At 41.4% G+C, this 12,344-nt stretch overlaps 2 protein-coding genes across 2 annotated transcripts; one reads left to right on the forward strand and one right to left on the reverse strand.

Moving 5' to 3' along the window:
- The first annotated feature begins 1,631 nt into the window (after positions 1-1,631).
- LOC131124891 (tetraspanin-8-like) lies at positions 1,632-7,775 on the forward strand. Its single transcript, XM_078797861.1, has 10 exons — positions 1,632-1,662; positions 1,743-1,864; positions 2,169-2,225; positions 4,183-4,302; positions 6,402-6,476; positions 6,566-6,661; positions 6,747-6,866; positions 6,936-6,968; positions 7,054-7,137; positions 7,220-7,775. The coding sequence occupies exons 1-10, from the start codon at positions 1,641-1,643 to the stop codon at positions 7,310-7,312; spliced, it is 822 nt and encodes a 273-aa protein (XP_078653987.1). The 5' UTR covers positions 1,632-1,640; the 3' UTR covers positions 7,313-7,775.
- A 1,470-nt stretch (positions 7,776-9,245) lies between these two features.
- On the reverse strand, positions 9,246-11,484 carry LOC131124871 (E3 ubiquitin-protein ligase TRIM21-like). Its single transcript, XM_058065801.2, has one exon. The coding sequence runs from the start codon at positions 11,045-11,047 to the stop codon at positions 9,413-9,415; it is 1,635 nt and encodes a 544-aa protein (XP_057921784.2). The 5' UTR covers positions 11,048-11,484; the 3' UTR covers positions 9,246-9,412.
- Between the last annotated feature and the right edge of the window lie 860 nt (positions 11,485-12,344).

A 12,344-nucleotide genomic window follows, 5' to 3' on the forward strand; every position in this document is an offset into this window, starting at 1 on the left:
GTGGACTCCAATTAAGCTGTAGAAAGATCTCAAGGATGATCAGTGGAAAAAAGATGCACCCGGTTGTGAATACTTATGTAAATGTGATTTCTATTTTTTAATAAATTCAAAAAAAGTCTAAAAAAAACTTTTTCACATTGTCATAATGGAGTATTTTGTGTAGAATTTTGAGGTAAGAGATTAAATTAATACAATTTGGAATGAGGCTGTAACATGACAAAATGTGGAAAAAGTGAACCGCTGTGAATACTTTCCGGCTTCACTATGTATATGTATATGTATATGTATATGTATATGTATATGTATATGTATATGTATATGTATATGTATATGTATATGTATATGTATATGTATATGTATATGTATATGTATATGTATATGTATATGTATATGTATATGTAGTATTGTCTCGGACTGAAATGCTGCAGCTAGCATGCTTACACCGAACCCCGATGCTGCTAATGCTGGCACCGAACTGCAAAGCTGCAGCTAGCATGCTCACGCGTAGCCCCGATGAGCTAATGCAAATGCTGCGGTCAGCATGTTAACTGCTAGCATCTATGTCGTATGTGTCTATGTATGTTTTTGTCTTTGCAGAAACAGAAAAGCTAAGATGCTAACACCTACCATGCTAGTGCTGCTAAAGTGCTAAAATTTTTAGCATGTTATTTTTGATTTGTTTGAGCAGTTCATGTGCATGTGTATCATTCAAGAGCTAGTTTGAGCACTGCTGCCACCTAATGCTTGCCGGCATTCACACAATAAATGTTATACGTGTGAATGCTTGTCGGACCGACACAGATGGAGGTGCCTTGGGCTGCGGAACCTTCGTTTACTGAGGCGTTCGGTTGGCAAACCGAATATAGACACAGACAGTGTCGCTTGCTGCATTGCAAATGAAATGCAACTGTTTAATGTGGCATACATTCATGAAAAATATGATCTCAAAAAATGCTGTCCATAATAATTTTGATTATTGCCTGAAAAAATCCTGAAGGTGGGGCAAAGGGAAGGAGAGATGATTATTATCGTTAATATTGATTAGCAATGATAATTTGTAGCACAATTTGTTTCCGTGACAGGTCCAGGCCCCTTAGCCTGCCTTGTGGCACTTTGCTTAAGTCAGGCATTTAGAGTTACTATCGTTGTTTATCCCCCCCCCCCCCCACAGAGTCCGTGTTTAAAAACATGGTCCTCTTGTTTTGCACTGACACAAACAACTCCCACACATTGGTGTGCCGCCTTTCCTCTCTCTCTCGTAAACTTTTCCCAATAAAAAAAGCCACACATTCCTCAGCGGCTTCCTGCTCGAGTCTAGAACCGGACAGTTGTCCCCTGATAGTAACCTTGGCAACAGCACCGATGCCTCAGGTCAAAGATTAGACAGTGTGACCTTGGAACATACATTCTAATACTTCTTTCCGTACCTCCTCCTGGTTGATAGCACAATGGTGACACGCACCCACATGCCCCCCCTCAGGTCCACACCTCATAGATCTACAGCAGCTAGACTTGACAATCCATGAAACTTTGTTTCAGTTTTAATTCTATTGTTTTCATCCTTTTCTTCAACCTCATGATATTTGATTCCATGATAAGAGTCATCCAGCCTCGTCCTTGTATACAGGAAGTGTGATGAAATGAAGATGGTGGTGGTGGTGGGTGTGTGGGGGTATGGGGGGCACAAACGGGTCTGGTCTGAACGCACTAAAAGTGGGCTGGCGCTGGCATTCTCCCCGCAGGTTTCATTTCACAAGAAGCTGCAGCTCTCATCGAAGGCACAAAGCTCACTTCGGCTCTCAAGATGGGAAAGATTAACGGCTGCCTGAAATGTCTCTTCATCTTCTTCAATGTGGTCTTTGCCGTGAGTACTTCTGCGTCTTCTCACCTACTTTTTCACCTCATGTTTGGAGTTGTGTCAAGTATGTAAAACAACAACAACAACAAATGTATCAGGTATGTGTTAAGTTGATAACATTTTCTGAATTAAATCTAAATTGATTTTTACAAGAACTAAACTAAAGTTCAGCTCAGGTCATGTTTCAACTCAGCCCCCCCCCCCCCACACACACACACTCTCTCTCTCTTCTTTAAGTTCTTTGCTTTTGAGTAAGAGTTACATAATCTCATGGCGATGCTAACAATGTAAATGAATGCTGTCTTGTTAGATCGTTGGATGTCTGTTGATCTTTGGCTTGGTGAAGGCCAGCATCTACAGCAGCCAGGTAAACAAAACCGCAATAAACTTGATGCTTTTCACAGGAATATCACACTTAAGTTTGCACTTCAAAAATCCAAAAGTGTCTGAAAACACGCAGAAAACACTTTATTTAATCCGACCCTGCTCCATGTCTCAGCGATTACTGATTGTTTGTTCGCTTCCTATCAAAATTCCCCTTTTCTGTTTTCCTGTTTTTTTTGTAACGTTCATAAAAAGCCCCTCCGGCTTGCGCCTTAAAATATTGTAAATTGATAATCTGCTTTTGCTGCCATCTAGTGGTCGACTCATGCAGTGGTCTCCGACTGGTTTGGCTGCGCTCATTTTTCCACCTCATATTTCTTTAATTATTTAATGAAAAGGCTGAAATTGAGATGGTGCAAAAATAATACACAGCGTGCCAACACATGACATGCCCATGGGCCATTTCAGGCACAATACGTTTTAATACACAAACTCAAAATTATGGAACAAAAAGTTTAACAAATAATTAAGACTCCAGTTGACAAACAAAAGCTAGCTTGATGCTAATATACATTGGAAATCCCTTATAAACGCTAGCGATTAGCATTGCCATTTTACATGGCGAATTCCAACACCTCCAAATGTGACACTAAAGTAGATAATTTAACATAACATTCCACTCAAACAGTGGATATTTAAGTATAAAATACCTACAGGGTAGTACTTTACTTTCAAAATCTTAATTACGGCAGCAGACAACTAATAACGAAAGTTCTTCTTCTACGGAAGCGGGATTCAAATTCTAATTGAGAACCGCCGAGCTACTAAATTCAAAAAATGTGTCTGAATTAAGAAAAAATTAACATATATTCCCCTATTTCCACACACTCACACATTACATCACACACAGTAGACACTAGATGGCAGTAAAAGCACCTTGTCAAATTGCCGTGCAGTATTATATAACCCATTTATATTGACGACGTATTATATAACACATAATACACACATTGTATTATATAACACAGTTTAGAAAGAAAGTTAAAACAACGGAAGTTAATGGGAAACTCTGTCAGAGAGGTAGTGGAAAGTAGGTTCCATCAACCCTTTAATAAACACAACTATCACCTCACAGAGACAGAAAAGGCAGAGTAGCAAAATAAGAAAGCAGGCGAAGAAGCATCTGACACACATAACGTGAGCCCAAGATACAGGGAGCTAAATAGCTGGTCAATCCAGAGACAAACACTGCCCTCTAGCGTTTTTGGAGATAACTGCATTAAATTCCTGACATATTTGAAGATTTTCCTCATTACTCAATCAATGACTGTTTTGGGCTGCTGTTTGACATCTTAACACTAAATATTATGATTTAATGATTATGTATAGAAAGTGTGGTGCGGGACACGTGATAACATTCATGAAACAATAAAGAAACTCCCTCTCAGCAACAGCAGGCTCATATTTCCTGTTCTTGCTTTGTTGGGAAATGTAGTAAGTATGAAGGGGAAAAAAAACAGTGTTCCAGGGCCAAGGCGAAACAATAGCCATGTGTTTTGATTTGCTGGATGCCCCCACCTACACCCCCACCCGCCCCCTTTCAGGGCCCCTCATTAAGTGTGCTGCCAGAGGTCCATTTGAGAGGATGACGAGTCTTCGGCTGAGAAAATCAGCCCCATATGGAAGAAAGCAAAACTTTCCACTCACACGGCGGGTGTAAACACTCTGATGAGAACCATCTAGAATGTATGTCTACAAACGCAGCCCCAAGGAGGCGGAGACCGCATGTTCAAATCTGCACTTGTGCTTGTTTTTTTTCAAGCCAGCAGATGTCTTTCACAATCTGAACCCTTTATGGTTAAAGAAACACCACAGCGTTTTTTTGTATTTTGTAGCAGTTCTAGGAGCCAGGCTTCCTTTTTATCCACCTTTCTTGTAAGAGAGAAGCTTTGAAACAGCGTGATTGTGTCATGGTGTAATTGTGTTGTTGTGCTGAGCAGCTGTCGGCGGTTGGGGCCCCCGGGCTCGGCTGGGGATGGGTGTTTGCCATCGGCGTCCTTGGCATTTCCTGCCTGGGAATCTACGCCGGAAGCTCTGAAAAGGAGCTGGCCCTCAAGATCGTATGTAGAAAGAACACTTTTTCCACATAGCTGCCACCAAGGGGTGTCATGGTGTCATGGTGCCCCGGAATCATGGTTTAGGGTCACAATGTGGATTTTTGTGAGGGGAACAAATTGCAAAATATAAACCTTCAAACCACTTAATTAATTAAAACACAAAAAATTTAATTTAATTTAATTTAATTTAATTTAATTTAATTTAATTTAATTTAATTTAATTTAATTTAATTTAATTTAATTTAATTTAATTTAATTTAATTTAATTTAATTTAATTTAATTTAATTTAATTTAATTTTTTTCTACCGCTTATCCTCACAAGGGTTGCAGGGGTGCTGGAGCCTATCCCAGCTGTCTTCGGGCGAGAGGCAGGGTACACCCTGGACTGGTGGCCAGCCAATAACAGGGCACATAGAGACAAACAATCATTCCCACCCACATTCATACCTATGGACAATTTGGAGTGGCCAATTAACCTAGCATTTTGTTGGAATGGGGGAAGAGACCGGAGTCCCCAGAGAAAACCCACGCATGCACGGGGAGAACATGCAAACTCCACACAAAGATGGCCGAGGGTGGGATTGAACTCTTTTGATTGAAGTATTTTATTTTATTTTATTTTATTTTATTTTATTTTATTTTATTTTATTTTATTTTATTTTATTTATTTTATTTATTTTATTTTATTTTATTTTATTTCCTTAAGTTCCTTATGGTTTGAAATGTAATGAAATTGTGAAAGCAACAGGCGAGGTTCTTCACAAGGTTTTTTGTACTTCTCCTTGGCACTATTGCTAGCTAAAGGCTAGAGCACTTCCTGTTTCTCACTTTTAATTTGTCCTGAGGCTTCCGTATAGAAAAGTGCGGCTAGGAATACGTGCACCATCACACCCCTTAGACAGGCTTCGGCTATTACAGTGGTGTGAAAAAGTGTTTGCCTCCTTCCTGATTTCTTTCTTTTTTGCATGTTTGTCACACTTAAATGTTTCAGATCATCAAAGAAATATAAATATTAGCCAATGACAACACAACTCAACACTAAATGTTTTTTTTTAAATGAAACCTTTTATTATGGAAGAAGAACAAAAGTCTAAACCTCCACGGCCCTGTGTGAAAAAGTGATTGCCTCCCTGGTAAAACATAACTGGGATGAATTGAGATCTTTCAGTGTGGAAAAGGTCATAAAGCCATTTCTAAAGATTTGGGACTCCAGCCGACCACAGTGAGAGCCATTATCCACAAATGGCCAAAACATGGAACAGTGGTGAACCCTCCCAGGAGTGGCCGGCCAACCAAAATGGCCCCAAGAGCGCAGCGACGACTCATCCGAGAGGTCACAAATGACCCCACAACAACATCCAAAAAAGTGCAGGCCTCACTTGCCTCAGTTAAGGTCAGTGTTCATGATTCCACCATAAGAAAAAGACACTGGGCAAAAACGGTCTGCATGGCAAAGTTCCAAGACCAAAACCACTGCTGAACAAAAAGATCATTAAGGCTGGTCTCCATTTTGCCAGAAAACATCTTGAATTCTGCTGAGGGAGAATGTCTGGCCATCTGTTGGTGACCTCAAGCTGAAAGCAACTTGGGTTGTGCAGAAGGACAATGATCCAAAACACACCAGCAAGTCCACCTCTGAATGGCATAAGAAAAACCAAATGAAGACTTTGGAGCGGCCTAGTCCAAGTCCTGAGCTGAATCCTATTGAGATGCTGTGGCATGACCTTCAAAAGGCTTCATGCCGGAAAAGCCTCCAATGTGGCTGAATGACAACAATTCCTCCACAGCACTGGAAAGGACTCGTTGCAAGTTATCACAAACGCTTGATTGCAGTTGTTGCTGCTAAGGGTGGCTCTACCACTTCTTAGCTTTATTTAGTGTTTAGTTGTGCTGTCACTAATATTTACAATACTATTAATATTTTAATAATATTATTAATAAATAATATTAACATTTCTTTGATGGTCTGAACATTGAAGTGTAAAGAAATAAGAAATCAGGAAGGGGGCAAACGCTTTGTCCCACCACTGTGCGGCCACTGATGAAGATTGTTGTTGCTGTTGTGTTGCTGTTGTGTTGTTGATGTGTTGTTGTGTGACAGTTTGCAGGCTTCATGGGCATCGGAATGATCATAATGCTGATCTTTGGCATTGTTGCCGTTGTGATGAGAAACAAGGTATACTTCCCAGACTCGGCACCCACTTAAAGTAACTTCACTTGCATTGCACACAGCTAAAGACGCCTTTGTGTGTGTGTGTCCACAAGGTCAGAGATAATTTCCGCAGTGCCTCTTCGGAAGTGATCAAGACCTACATGGCACAGGAAGGATTCCAATCCATGCTTAATCAACTCCAAGAAACTGTAAATGTCACATGATCGCATGTCGAGGTTGTTTTTCTTCTCTCGCTCTCGGCATTTCAAAATAAAAGCACTGTTTCTCTGGCAGGCTCAGTGTTGCGGCTTGACCAGCCCCGGTGACTGGGGCGACAACATCCCTTCCACCTGCAGGTGCAAAGCGGGCAGCTACGGAACATTCGGAGCGGCCGAGTGCAAAGCCCGGCCGCAGGTTTGAACCCGCTGTGCTTGCTCAATGTGGTCATCAATGAGCCCTGAATGATGTCGTGTGTCCTTGCAGGGAACCTCAGGCCCTGATCAGATCTACACACAGGTAAGCAACTTGGGCCCCTAAGTCATGATGCCCTGTGCCGCCAGACGTCTTGTGTCTGACGTCAGACATTCCTTGGTCTTTGCAGACGTGCGGCGAATTCATCATCATTTGGTCCGACTTCCTCTTCAACGTGTCCATGGGCGTCATGTTTACCTTCGCTGTCACTGCAGTAAGTTTCCTTGTACTTGTTCGTGTGGGGGCGCAGCCTGCTGGTTGCTTGTGGAACTAACCGGTTCCGCGTGGCCTTGCAGCTTCTGGGCCTGCTGGTGTCCCTCCTGATGATCCACCAGGTCAGGCGCCACGATCAGGGCGGGGCGTCGTCCATGTCCATGAAGGGCTACTGAGGCAACGAGACGGCTTCTTCTCTTTTTTTCTTCATTTTGCATCCACTTTGAGCTTTTTTTGTGATATTCAGAGTTAGGCGGCGGGGCCGGAAGAGCCAGCACAGTTATTTACCCAGCACGGACCAGCTCTGCTTTCTATCCAAAATGGTTGCCTTTGTGTTTGTTTTGCGTTTTGGTTTTAAGAAAAAATCTTACTTTATCCACTTTGTCATCTTCTCTTTGTGTTGAAATCACAGATTTGGATGGTTTTTGGGGACATGGTCTAAAAGGTCTAAAAAGGTCTGAAAGGTCTGAAATGTCTGAAAGGTCTTAGGACTACAATGAGTCCAGCCTGTAGTGCACTGACGTCTCTTTTACACCAACATTCAATTGTCTTTTATAGAAATATTAAACAGTCTTTTATAAGAACATTCAATTGTCACTTGTGCCAAAAAAATAAATGGTCTTTTCTACCAATATTAAATTGCCCTTTGTCTTTTGTACCAACATTAAATTGACTTTTATGAAATATTATTAGAATTATTATTAAAATAAAATATTATATGGTATTTAATACTAATATTACATAATATTTCATACCAATATTACATAATATTTTATACCATTATTAAATAATATTTTAGAGCAATTTTAAATTGTATTTTATGCCAATATTAAATCATAATTTAAACCATTATTAAGTGTTTTTATACCAATATTCAATAATATTTTAGGTCAAATAAATTGTATTTTAGACCAATATTAAATTATATTTCAGACCAATGTTACTAAATGGTATTCTATACCAATATTAAATAATATTTAATACCAAAATCAAATTGTGTTTTATTCAAATATTAAAGGGTATTTTAGACCAATAGTAAATTGTATTTTAGACCAATATTACATTGTATTTCATACCAATATTAAATTGTATTTTAGACCAATATTAAATAATATTTCAAACCAATGTTACTAAATGGTATTCTATACCAATATCAAATAGTATTTTATTCCAATATTAAAGGGTGTTTTAGACCAATAATAAGTATTATTTTAGACCAATATTAAATAGTATTTTAGACCAATATTACATTGCATTTTATACCACTATTAAATGGTATTTTAGACCAATATTAAATAATATTTTAGACCAATATTAAATAGTATTTCAAACCAATTTGAAATAATATTTTAGACTAATATTAAATTGTATTTTATACCAATATTAAATAATATTTTAGACCAATATTAAGTGGTATTTTATACCAATATTAAATAGTATTTTAAACCAATTTAAAATAAAATTTCAGACAAATATTAAGTTGTTTTCACACCAATATTAAATAATATGTTAGGCCAATATTATATGGTATTTTAGACCAATATTAAATAATATTTTAGGCCATATTAAATGGTATTTTAGACCAATATTAAATAATATTTCAGACCAATGTTACTAAATAGCGTTTTATAGCAATATTAAATAGTATTTTATACTAAAATCAAATCGTGTTTTATTCTAATATTAAAGGGTATTTTAGACCAATAATAAATATTATTTTAGACCAATATTAGATTGTATTTTAGACCAATATTAAATGGTATTTTATTCCAATATTTAATTGTATTTCATACCAATATTAAATGATATTTTAAACCAATTTGAAATAATATTTTAGACTAATATTAAATGGTATTTTAAACAAAATTTAAATAGCGTTTTTTACCAATATTATTTGGTATTTTTAACGAGTCAAAAGTATATCACGTTGACTTTAAACTGTTGCAGCACTGACTACCAGCCACTAGATAGCAGCATAATATAACCTCACAATTGACAGTGAAACGTTTCACTTTAAGAGCACTATTTAACAGGAACGTCGACTTCATGTTAACTTGTTATTGCTTGAATGGATGCTTGTCAACACGCACACACACACATTTTGGCTTTGAATAACTTTATTGACAGACTTTTCAGATGATAAAAGAGTCCTCGTCATGAAAATGTACATAATACAAAAGTTGTAAAGAAAGACAGCAGTCAAGAACAAGACAAGAACAAGCCAATCACCACGAGGCTCCGCCCATATGAGTCCACCATTGAAGCTAAAGTTCTCGTCAGTATTTAGCCAACCCGAGTATCAGAGGTGCCGAGTTTTGCCCGTCATGGTTGAGTCCGGGGCTGAGGAGTGGCTGGATGTCTTCAGAGAAGTTGCAGCCGTTGTAGGAGTGAAGCAGAGCGCCGGTGAGGACGTCGTAAAAGGACACCCGGCCCAAATCGTAGTCTACAAAGACTCCCACACGCTTGGGCTTTGTCTTCACCACCAGAGGACGAGGAGTACCTTCCAGAGCCGCATACTCGTTGCCATTTTTCAACCACATGGCCCAGTGGCCGTTTTCTGGACTGATGGAGATGACGCCCTTCCTCTTGATGGAAGCTTTGGCCACGCCCAGTGTCCACCTGGACTTGCCCTCCACATGGACCTCAAAGTAGAACTTTCCTGAAGAGAACCTCTGCTTTCCGAGGACGCAGCAGCTCGGGTTGAATCTCTTGCCATTGTTAGGGAGGTCTCTGTCCACAGAGCCGTGAAAGACCTGCTTCCTGTCGTCGGACAGGATTAGTGCGGGATGAGCCGTGTCCGGGTCCAGCGTGACGTCCACAGCGAACTTGTGCATGTGCTTCATCTCAGCCGACCGCAGCACTCTCTTCAACTGTTTCCCCAGCTTCTCCTCCAAGTGCTCCACGGTGGTCCTTGAGGTCCCCTCAATGGGCTGAGCACTGACTTGGACCCTGGTCCAGTCTCTGGTGTGCAGTGAGGGTTGAGAGCGGAGGTTCTGCAGGAAGTGGAGTTGATCTTTAGTGTGTGACAGCTGCTGCACCTCCAACTTCCTGTTGTTCAGCATGCTGACTTCTTTCTCCAGCTCTCGGATCAGAACGTTGGCCTCCTCCTCAATGCACCTCTGCTTGGCCTCCACGGTCTGGACCAGCTCCTCCTGGGCCTTCTCCACTGATTGTGTCAGAAAACGGAAGAAGTCCATTGCCTGGGCTAGCTCTTTGTCCGCAGCGTCCTTGTTGACTTTAACGATGCGCCTGAACTCCTCCCTCTTTTTGAGCCTCATGTCCATGGAGTGCGTGAGCTCTGCCTCCGTCTTCCACAGCTCTGCCTTCCTTCTGTCGCACTCTTCCTTGAGCGGAACCACCTGATGGTTCTTGTGTTCCAGAAGAGAACACAGCATGCACACGCAGTTCAGGTCGCTACGGCAAAAGAGCTCCAGAGGTTTGTCATGCAACACGCACATGTGGCCCTCCAGGTTCTGGACCGGCTCGGTCAGCTGATGTCGCATGAGGCGCGACGCCGTCAGGTGCGGGCCCAGGTGGACCTCGCAGTAGGACGCCACACACACCAGGCAGGACTTTAACGCCGGAGCTTTGTTCCCTACGCAGACATCACAGGTGACATCCGGTCTTTTGCTGATCGGAGCGGTAACTTGTGTGGACTTTCGGAACTGCTCGGCCATCTGGGCGATGAAGGTGTTGATGTGCAGGTCCAGTTTTTGAGGGAATACCACCTTGCATGTGGGACAGTGGTTCTTGGCCTGGATGGCCCGGTGCTTCTCGATGCAGGCCTTGCAGAAGTTGTGTCCGCAGGGAAGCGTCACCGGCTCGAAGAAGACGTCCAGACAGATGCAGCACAGAAACTGATCCTCCATCAGCACACAGTTGGCGGCGGCGATGGTGCTGGCGCCAAACATCTTGGAGCTCACAGTCTTGCTACTCGCTTGTTCGCAGGAGTCGTCTTCAGGGTGGCAGAGTCTTTGCAAGAATGAGGTTTGTTTGCTGCGGACTTCCTGATGTTGATGTGTCAGCGCGCTTCAATGCTGCAGCACCGGTGTGTTCCGTTCCATTCACATCCACGCCTGCTTTGGCTGCCACGCCTTTCTCTCCACTACGCCTCCTACCCTCATCCAAACCCAGTGGAACCACAGTCTCAGACAAAACTATTCACTCTCCGGAAATAGAGTATCCCTATTACTTGATGAAACCTTTACCGTGTCTTCTTCTTCTTCTCATTGATGCACTCCTCCCGTTTACAATCTTCAGCTGCTCTCCTAGCCTAAAGACCATGGATCCAGCAGATCTCCTCTCGGACCTTCATCAGCTATAGTCTTTACTGAACAAACACAACCACCCCCACATACACACACACTGGTTTAGCAGGTTCTGTTAGTGAAGGTGTGTGTGTGCTCTGAGACAAACTTTGTGCCTCGTTAGAGTTGGAGGACGAAAAATTTCCAGTCAACAATCTGATTGACAGTTTCTGCTGTTTACTGTGTGTGTTTGTGTGTGTGTTTGTGTTTGTGCGTGCGTGCACGTGTCCTGCAGGTATCAAACAGTGTCAGACCTCATTAAACACACACTTCTACGTCTCACTCCTTTTTCACTTCCTGATCATTTTCTCCTCTTTTGGAGCATGGCATCATTTTAGCATGTTTACACACACACACACACACAGGTGGGCTATTAGGGTATATATGTGTGTGTGTGTGTGTGTGTAAGCCTGTGTCTGTGTTGGGGGGACAAAAGGTCAGCTAGCTGCTTTTTAAAACCCCAAACCCAGCATTAACCCCAAACTCAACTGCAACTCTAACTCTAATCCTAACACCAAACCCAAACTCAACCTTAACCCTAAATCAAAACCAGTCCCAACCCTAAACCTAGCAACCTAAACCCCAACCCTAACCCCATCTTTAATCCTAATCCAAATCCTAAACCCAATCCCAACCCTAATCCTAGCAATCTAAACCCCAACCCCAAACCCAACTCTAATCCTAACCCAAATCCTAAACCCAATCCCAACCCTAATCCAAGCAACCTAAACTCCAACCCTAAACCCAACTCTAAACCTGACCCCAAACTTAACCTTAACCCGAAACCAATCCAAACTCTAATCCTAACAACTCAAACCCTAAATCCAACTCTAAACCTAACTCCAAACACAATCTTAACCCAAAACCAAAACCAATCCCAACTCTAATCCTAACAACTCTA

Source organism: Doryrhamphus excisus, linkage group LG2 (genome assembly GCF_037039965.1).
Source record: "Doryrhamphus excisus strain RoL-2023G ecotype Guam linkage group LG2, RoL_Dexc_Guam_v1.1, whole genome shotgun sequence".
Lineage (NCBI taxonomy): Eukaryota > Metazoa > Chordata > Actinopteri > Syngnathiformes > Syngnathidae > Doryrhamphus > Doryrhamphus excisus.

What these genes read in the sequence shown, in the direction of transcription:
- LOC131124871 (XM_058065801.2), bottom strand. Translation starts at nt 11,047, where the DNA reads ATGTTTGGCGCCAGCACCATCGCCGCCGCCAACTGTGTGCTGATGGAG.
- LOC131124891 (XM_078797861.1), top strand. Translation starts at nt 1,641, where the DNA reads ATGAAGATGGTGGTGGTGGTGG. An exon ending in CCGTTGTGATGAGAAACAAG is followed by an intron (nt 6,477 to 6,565) that starts GTATACTTCCCA and finishes TGTGTCCACAAG; the next exon opens with GTCAGAGATAATTTCCGCAG. An exon ending in CTGATCAGATCTACACACAG is followed by an intron (nt 6,969 to 7,053) that starts GTAAGCAACTTG and finishes TGGTCTTTGCAG; the next exon opens with ACGTGCGGCGAATTCATCAT.